The 8,010-nt window shown below is 43.6% G+C and overlaps 1 protein-coding gene across 1 annotated transcript in view; it reads right to left on the reverse strand.

Annotated features, from left to right (window-relative positions):
* Positions 1 to 8,010, reverse strand: part of KCNQ3 (potassium voltage-gated channel subfamily Q member 3) — a 67,735-nt gene that overhangs the window by 30,932 nt on the left and 28,793 nt on the right. Inside the window, exons 6-8 of the mRNA XM_019547264.1 lie at positions 5,904 to 6,014; positions 4,425 to 4,520; positions 1,841 to 1,935 (exon numbers count right to left, since the gene is read on the reverse strand). Of these exons, the coding sequence (XP_019402809.1) occupies positions 1,841 to 1,935; positions 4,425 to 4,520; positions 5,904 to 6,014 (302 nt within the window). The remainder of the gene's footprint in view (positions 1 to 1,840; positions 1,936 to 4,424; positions 4,521 to 5,903; positions 6,015 to 8,010) is intronic.

Below are 8,010 nucleotides of genomic sequence, written 5' to 3' on the forward strand. Positions count from 1 at the left end.
AGCACCACGAGTGCTTGTAAAGTTGTGCCAGGGGACTTGCAATGACCTCGGCCAGTTCCTTTAGAACTCTAGGGTGGAGATCATCCGGGCCGGCTGACTTGAATACGTCCAACCCCTCCAGAAGCTCCCTAACTAAATCCTCGCTAACCCGTGGCCCAGGTGTGCCCAGCAGGGAGGTGGCTGTTCTGGCCCCTACTTAGGAAGACGGCGGCAAAGAAATCGTTAAACATGTTAGCTTTGCCGTCTGGTGTGACGACCAAGTTTCCCATCGCCTAATTGGGACAATTTTCTAAAGAGAAGATTTGTTTTAATGCCTCTAGATAATGTCTAAAGGACACATACATTACAGAGTTCCTTTAAATAGGTAAGCATAAATGTCCCAATCTCTTTCACTTAGCTGAGGTCAAGCTCAACATCACTGTGATAGGTTCAGTACAAGAATTTAAGAAGAACAGCACTCCATTTTGGTATGGCTTCCAAGTCAGTTGCTTTGACCTTAATTATTATTTTCATTAGCATTGCATCTCAACCACGTCACCTTAAAACAAACTTCTCTCCCAGTTCAGTCTATTTTAATGTGTTCATGTGAAGCCTTCCTCTTTCCACCTAATCATTTCAATAGCCTCTAAAATAAGGGAATCTACCGTGCTGGGGCGGAGTCCAAAAAGAACATCTTTATAGACTTATTGAACATCTTTTCTTCTGAAAAAGAAACATTATGTGCAAAATCTATAATATGTCTACTTAAACTGACATCTTTTTCTGGCTCATAAGCTCAGTGAATTGGAGGTCCACATCAAAGTTAAAAATTAGGAGACAAGCTAAAATGGAACTTGGATATTCCACAGGCATTTTCTCTACTTGATTTCAGCATCAAAGGTACCCATCTTACAAAACCAAAACTGGTTTTCTAATTGCTGACTTGGCAAACTAAACTGAGACTCTGAAATGGGAGATGAGTTCTTCAGTAGACAGCTTCTAAAATAGTCAAAACAGAACAGGATCCAGCTTACTTTCCCATAATTGTAGTGCCTCTGAGAGGCTAATGAAAATAAAACTTTTTTGGCCAATATAAACTAGATAAATAGAATTTGGGAGACATTCAGGAATTAGACTGTCATAGACTGGCAAAATGTGTGCGCGCATGCTTGTGTATTGTATGTTTGGGTTATGTTCACATGCTAACATGTTCATACCTACATTGCTGAACTTTACAAGTACATTGCTTTGCAGCAGCATGAAAAATGCACTATAAATTCCAAAAAAAGGGTGGTGCTTTGACACTTGCTTTTTTCATTACCGCTACACATTAATTTAATCTCTAAAGCTATTTTTGCATATTCATTTCCAAGGAATGTTGCTATTTTATTGAAGTAATCTCTCCTATATGAAAATCCAGTTCTCCCACCCTGTCAGTCGCACTTTTACTATGTAATAAAGATTACAGACCCCAATATTTGATAAGAGCCAGGAGAACAGACTGCTAATCTGAAAACAGAAATGTAAGACTGTTTCCCCAGTGATAAGTACCTACTTATCAACACCGATAGGACTTTACAATTATCTTTCTGGCCTCTAGGGAACTGCATTACCATCCTTAGCATCAAGAGATCAATGCACATTAAATGAATTGCAGTAGAACAATAAAAAGGTAAATTGGTGAGCAATACAAGGCTGACGTTGAAACTAGCTTGTATATCAGAAGTCCTTTGATCTAAAACTCCACTCTAAACTGCGACTGATGACGCTCCCTTGACTTACATCAGCAACGCGGAAAAATCGCTGACTTATCTACATACGTTTCACGCCCCCTGCCCGGTCTGGGATTCTACAGACTTACCTGAAAAATGGAAATGATACAACTGATTCATAAAACCTCCAGGTAGCGACTAAATCAATCCTGTTAGGGTTAGTAGCATAGTATCTCCAGGCAGCCTGAATAACACAAGATGAGATAGTGTTATTATCTGGAAAAACAAGGTTTACTTTTGCTTAAAAGTGAATGTAGCTAGTTAAGCTTCCACTTTCTTTCAATGAAAAGGACAGAGCACATGGTAAGTGAGTTTCTGTATTGGATTATTATATAGCAATATTGAAAGTTGCCACTAGATGGTGCCAGGGTTCACATAAAGATGACAGAAAAAGATGTTCAGGACAGTGGTACTCAAAAATTCCTCCTTGGGACAAACATGGAAAGCTACTGTGTGTTGCCCATTGTTTTCAAACAGCTAAAGAAGGTTATATTTTACCAATCTTGTTTTATTTTGAAGTCTGAAAAAGTGCTTCTGGTTTGTAAAAACGTCCTCCATTCAATCTGAGAATGTGGATGATCTAGGGCTAGGAGGCAGTAATCTGCTCCATGTACCACTGGGAAAATTTTGCAGAGCAATGTTAGAATTTCATTAGCAACACTGGTACACAGGGATAATGCGTACGCAGGTCTCTGGGATTTGTAGTCCAAAATCACAGCAGCAGGGCTTTGCAGGATTGCGCATCACTTCCTTTTCCTGCTTCTAGGTGTCTCTGGGATTTGTAGTCTACAGTTGCAACCAGCAGTAAATTTGAGCGGGGGAAGGGGTGTTTAACATCCCCCCCACGGTCCTAGAAACCAGCTGGGGCTTGCCTCGGGGGGCAGCCCCTCCAAAAAAATCCTTGTCAGCCAGCCCTTACTGCTCCAGCTAGGGAGCAGAGGAGTGGGGCCAGCATATTACAAAGCCCAGCCCAGGGCTGCAAAACTTGAACCAGGTAGGGGTTTTGGACAGAAATTGCAAATTGGTCTGATTCTGGGAGATCCTGGGCACCCAGAACTACCACTATTTTTTAAGGCAATCATTCTGATCCCACTGGAAAAGTTTTACCATTGACTTAATTTTATTCAGACCATGATACAAAGGAGATAGAGAGGGTAATAATGTTGGTCAAACTGGTTAGCTCTCATGCTGTCAACTTGATGCTCAGTTTTATGAAATAAAGACTAAGGCTCTGATCCAAAGCCCAGTGGAGCTAGTGGGAACCTTTCCACTGACTTCAATGTACTTCTGATCAGAACGTAAGATTTTTTTTTATAGTTGCATATGTCACAATCAAAGGAAGTATTAAGGGCTCAATTCTTGCCTTTGCAAACCGTGTGCACTAGCTCCTTTTTCTTCAGTGCTCTTTTCCAAGAACATACATTAAGTTTTGTCCCCTTTCAATCAAACAATAGTCTCCCTTTAACAATATTCTCTGCACTGTTGAGTTTCACTCTTATTTACATGTGGAATAATAGCCTCTTCGGCTAGAGATAGAAGTTACACATAAACTGGTTTAAGTGATCAGAAACTAGGTTAAACTTGAAACAGAACAGAAGTTCAGTGCACATAAACCAGTTTCAAAATGGCTGAAACTGGTTTAAGATAAACCTGGTTGAATATAGCATCAGACTTAACTGATTTGGGTCAAACTGGTTTATGAAGCTTCTGTCCAAGACCCCTACCTGGTTCAAGTTTTGCAGCCCTGGGCTGGGCTTTGTAATCTGCTGGCCCTGCTCCTCTGCTCCCTAGCTGGAGCAGTAAGGGCTGGCTGACAAGGATTTGGGGGGGGGGGTTGCCCCCCGAGGCACTGGGGAGGGGGTGTTAAATACCCCTTCCCCCACTCAAATCTACTGCTGGTCGCAACTGTAGACTACAAATCCTGGAGATACCTAGAAGCAGGAAAAGGAAGTGATGCACAATCCTGCAAAGCCCTGCTGCTGTGATTTTGGACTACAAATCCCAGAGACCACAGGGGCAGCAGTAAAAGGAAGTGAACACACAGCCCATGCTGTTACCTGCCGAAGAGCCATGCTTTAGTAGTGCCCAACGGCTTCTGGCCTGAGCCACTGCAGGCATGTGGCTGCATTTCCTGAACCAAAGGTGAATGTCTGTTCACTTCTGTTTCAGTTTAATCTGTGCAGTTTAGACTAACCTGCAAAGACTGAATCAATTCAGCCTTGGGCTTTTTGACTACCTGTACTAAGCCTCAAGGAAAATGGTGAAACCTAGATTTTGAATGGGATTTCCTCATTGCACAAAATAAAACACAAAAAAAAATTAATTCTGTTTTTGGTGATTTTGTGCCACAGAGTAAAGATTTTGTCTTTGTTTTCCAAGAAAATTTCAGCAATGTGACTGCTTACATGTTGAATCCATGAAGTTATAATAAAGATGCCTTTGCTGTAACAGGGCTGGGTGTTTTGTGAACTCTGATTAATGTATTTTAAGGCTAGAAAGGATCATGGAATCATTCTAGACTGACTTCAAAGGTCTATTTTTTGCTTATAAAACTTAAAATGTGTAAGGTACTGCAATGGGAAATGAGGCTGTCAAGCAGGAATTCACTCTTGCATTTTATAGCACCTATAATACACGGTATGATTTCTAGATGACAACTGAGAGAATCCAAACCTGTATAAGTTCTGCCGCTGGCTTTCTTCTTTTCTCAAAATGTTTCTGCCGATGTTGTTCTTGGACTTTAAGAGCCAGCCCTGAACCCAGGATGCCCTGAAAGCAATAATGGTCACAGACTTCAGGTATCATTTCATTGAAAACACAAGAACAGCAGAGAACATGAGGACAACTCTTCTGAAATGCATGCAAGGGACAGTTCGCTCGGTGCGGATGCACGGGGTGGTATTTACCTCTCTGACAGCTCTGCTCACAGGGTGTCAGAGCACTTGGTCAAACAGCCCTGTGCCTCCCCGTGCCCCCAATCCATGTGTCACATGGTTTCATTACAAACTCCTGAAAAAGAACGTCTACTGCCTTCCTACGGGGTCGGTGTCCAGCTGCTCTGTTTCCCTCCCAAGGGAGGTATGAAACCATATTCTGGATTTTGGAACACAAAGTTGCCCCTTCCTATGAATTTCTTTTCAAGTTTTGGGACAAAGGGAAACCCATCCCAAACTCTGAACTTGGAAATGTTTGCTTCAGAGCCCAGGCCCAAGCTCAACCAAATCCTGGACCAAGACCCCTGAGAAGCTTATGGGCGAGGGTGGCTTTTTCAGACATGCCAAACTAGCTTGGGAGGGCCTGTTCCCTTTTCAAAAGTGACCAAGGGATCATTAAAAATATTTTAAGACACAAAATTCCTGTGGCAATCTGTGGGAGTTAGATACTAAATGCAAAACTACCCCCTGAATCCAATCCAGACCCAGTAGATGAAGGCCGCATTTTTCAATGAAATGAAGATTTCCAAGTGCTTAAAGGCATCATTACATGTGCTCCGGGGATGTGGGGAGGGTGTTTTAATTAGAATGGCTCTTGGAAGCTGCTCGGATTAAAGTGCCTGCAGTGTCTCATGTATTCAGCATCCCATGCTTCAAAATGGCAGCGGGGATGCTTTAAATTAAAGTTCGTTGAGTGATTTTTAGTTAAAGCCCCCCAGCTGCCATTCTGAAGCATGGGGATGCTGAATATATGAGAGACAGAGGCTGCTGGACCACACAGTTAATCGAGCCTGCTCCAACATGCTGTAATTACAACACATCGGAGCAGGTGTCCCACATGTCTACAGGCACCCTAAGTGACCTAAGTCACATCTCTTAGTTTCCTAAGAAATTGGGATGCTGTTGACAATTTTACCATGAACCTTGTGGGAAATCTGTATTCAAATTTCAGGTCTGTTACAAAAAATGAATGTAATCTTCCTGTGTATGGGCTTAGCTCTGAAACAGCCAAACAGCATGCAGGGGTAATTCATATTTGGCTCAATATTAATTTAGTCATCAGGGAGTAATAGGCTGCTTTTTCTATACCAAGTGTGAATGTGCACAGTAATCCACTTGGGAGCCACCAAATCGCAGACTCCCTTGGCAGAAAGGGGGCTACTGCTTTTCCTTTTACATGACTTTGGCTGTGTCACAACAAAAGAAAGATGGTACTTACAGCTGGAAGAGCAAAAAATGAAACTCCAATGAGAGAGAACGTGGCTGCTATTAGCCGTCCTTCCCACGTTTTGGGGGTCTTGTCACCGTAGCCAATTGTAGCTAGAGTAATCTGTGGAGAGAATGGGTTCAGCTTTCATAAGAAAGACCGAGCAAATTGGCAAGGGGGACGAGCTCTTTTTTTATGCTTTCCTATCACTCCTGCATTTCCAAATTATTCGTCTTTGCTTTGACCTTCTGTGTCCCCACTAGGGGGTGCTGCTGACCTACCAATAGAAACAGGCTGTTGCAGTGCAAACTTCCTCAAAATGGGTTATATGTGCTGCCCGAGGTCTGCAGCAAAGTTTTAGAGGGTGTGTGGGAGAAAGGAATGGGGAAGCAGAAGAAGGAAAGGGCAAGGATGGATGGAAGACAAGGAGGACAAAGCAAAGAAGAATAATTGTACAATATTTTTCAGGCTGTTGAAGACTGTGGTTGTAGCGCCACCATGTTACTGTTGTTAATACCCATCAAACAGTATTGCAGCAGTGTAGAGCGGTATTTCACCCCAGAAATGTTGTGAATTACTGATCGGGTGTAAACAAACCCCAAGTCTGGGGTAAAGTTTCCAAAAAGCACATAAGGACAGCATTTAGAAAACATGTCCTTGGACTGTTCCCTCACCTAAAAGTTAGGCATCTGGTTCTGGGAGTGGGATTTAGGAACCCAGGGTGACGTCTAAGTTCTCCACCTTAAATGGGGCGTGCCAGGCACCAGCAAGAGACCTCATAATAAAGCCAGCACAGTGAGTGGAGAGCCCAAGACAGCTAAGAGAAAAACCAAAGTGGAAGGGATAATAGAGGTCCTGTCTTCCTCCATACTCAGGTGCCTACCAGCAAGGCTGGGGTAAGGTGCCTACAGGAGACTGACATTTACACCCCCAAAGCCTTACTAGACTCAGGTGTCCATGCTGTCCCCTGGTGTAAAGACGACTAGCTCACTCTTTTCTTTCACAACACGGTTGCTGCAGACCTTTTCTATAATAGCCTCCTAGCTCCACCCAGGACGTGGGCAATCTGGTTTCTATGCCTTCCAGAGCCTGCGGAGGGTTCAAACCCATATCTCCAAGCTCTCAGAAGAGTACCTAACCCCCAAGGTAGAGACAAAGCTGAGGCAGGGGGCCGATTAGTCTCAGTCCTTCTGGCTGAAGCTGGGTTGGGGCACTGAGAAGCCAGGAGTAGAGAATTTCTGGGGCCGGAGCAAAAGCAAGCAAGAGGGAGCCCGCAGGAGTGTTTTTTTGTTTTTCACTGAAGAGTCATTAACTGTTTTTCAGAAGTGGGAAATGTGGTTTTGAATCCTTCCTAGCAGTGGGAGGCCCATAACTCGGGGTCTCCATTCCTTGTGCGAGCACTCTGAGCACTAAACTCGTGTACAAGAGGTGAGTGGCACCGATACACCGGTTGACTGTGGGTGCTGAACTCTGTGGTGTCCATTGGTGTTAGACGCGCTCAGGGCAATACCTAGGAGATCAAATCCATCCGAGGATCCCTCACTTTGTGAATCTTGACTGGTCTTTTAAGTGTGAGACAAATGCCTAGAGAGCTCAACTCAGCCAAGATGGCAGCACCTGCATACTCTAGACCAGGGGCGTCCAACCTTTTTGAATGTGGGGCTGGATCAGAACTTTTTATCACCCAGGTGGTCGGTGAGCCATATTCAAAGACCTCACAGGAAGTGGTATCACATCAGGAAGTGATGTCACGTGACCTGTGACACCAATGAAGTTGCAGGAAGTGACAATGAAATGGGCCTAACCAGTTCAAAACTCTCCCTGTATAGCATCCACCTCTGCCAGTGTTCAGGACAGGATACTGAGCTAGATGGACCATGGGGCTGACCAAGCATGGCGCTTTTTATGTTCGCATGTTCAGAAGCTCTTACGTTCTTTGGCTGAGCTTCCAAACTATGGCTGTGATTTGCAAAAAGGAGTAGATAGGCATGTTACAAAGTTGTCATAAAAGATTTGGAGCCCTCTAAATCCCATTCATTTTAATGGAAGTTGGCCTTTTGACTCAGCTTTGAAAATCTCAGCCCAAGGTGCTAACCAAATAAGTCAAAATACATTTTGC

Source organism: Crocodylus porosus, unplaced genomic scaffold (assembly GCF_001723895.1).
Source record: "Crocodylus porosus isolate Cpor-Errol unplaced genomic scaffold, CroPor_comp1, whole genome shotgun sequence".
Lineage (NCBI taxonomy): Eukaryota > Metazoa > Chordata > Crocodylia > Crocodylidae > Crocodylus > Crocodylus porosus.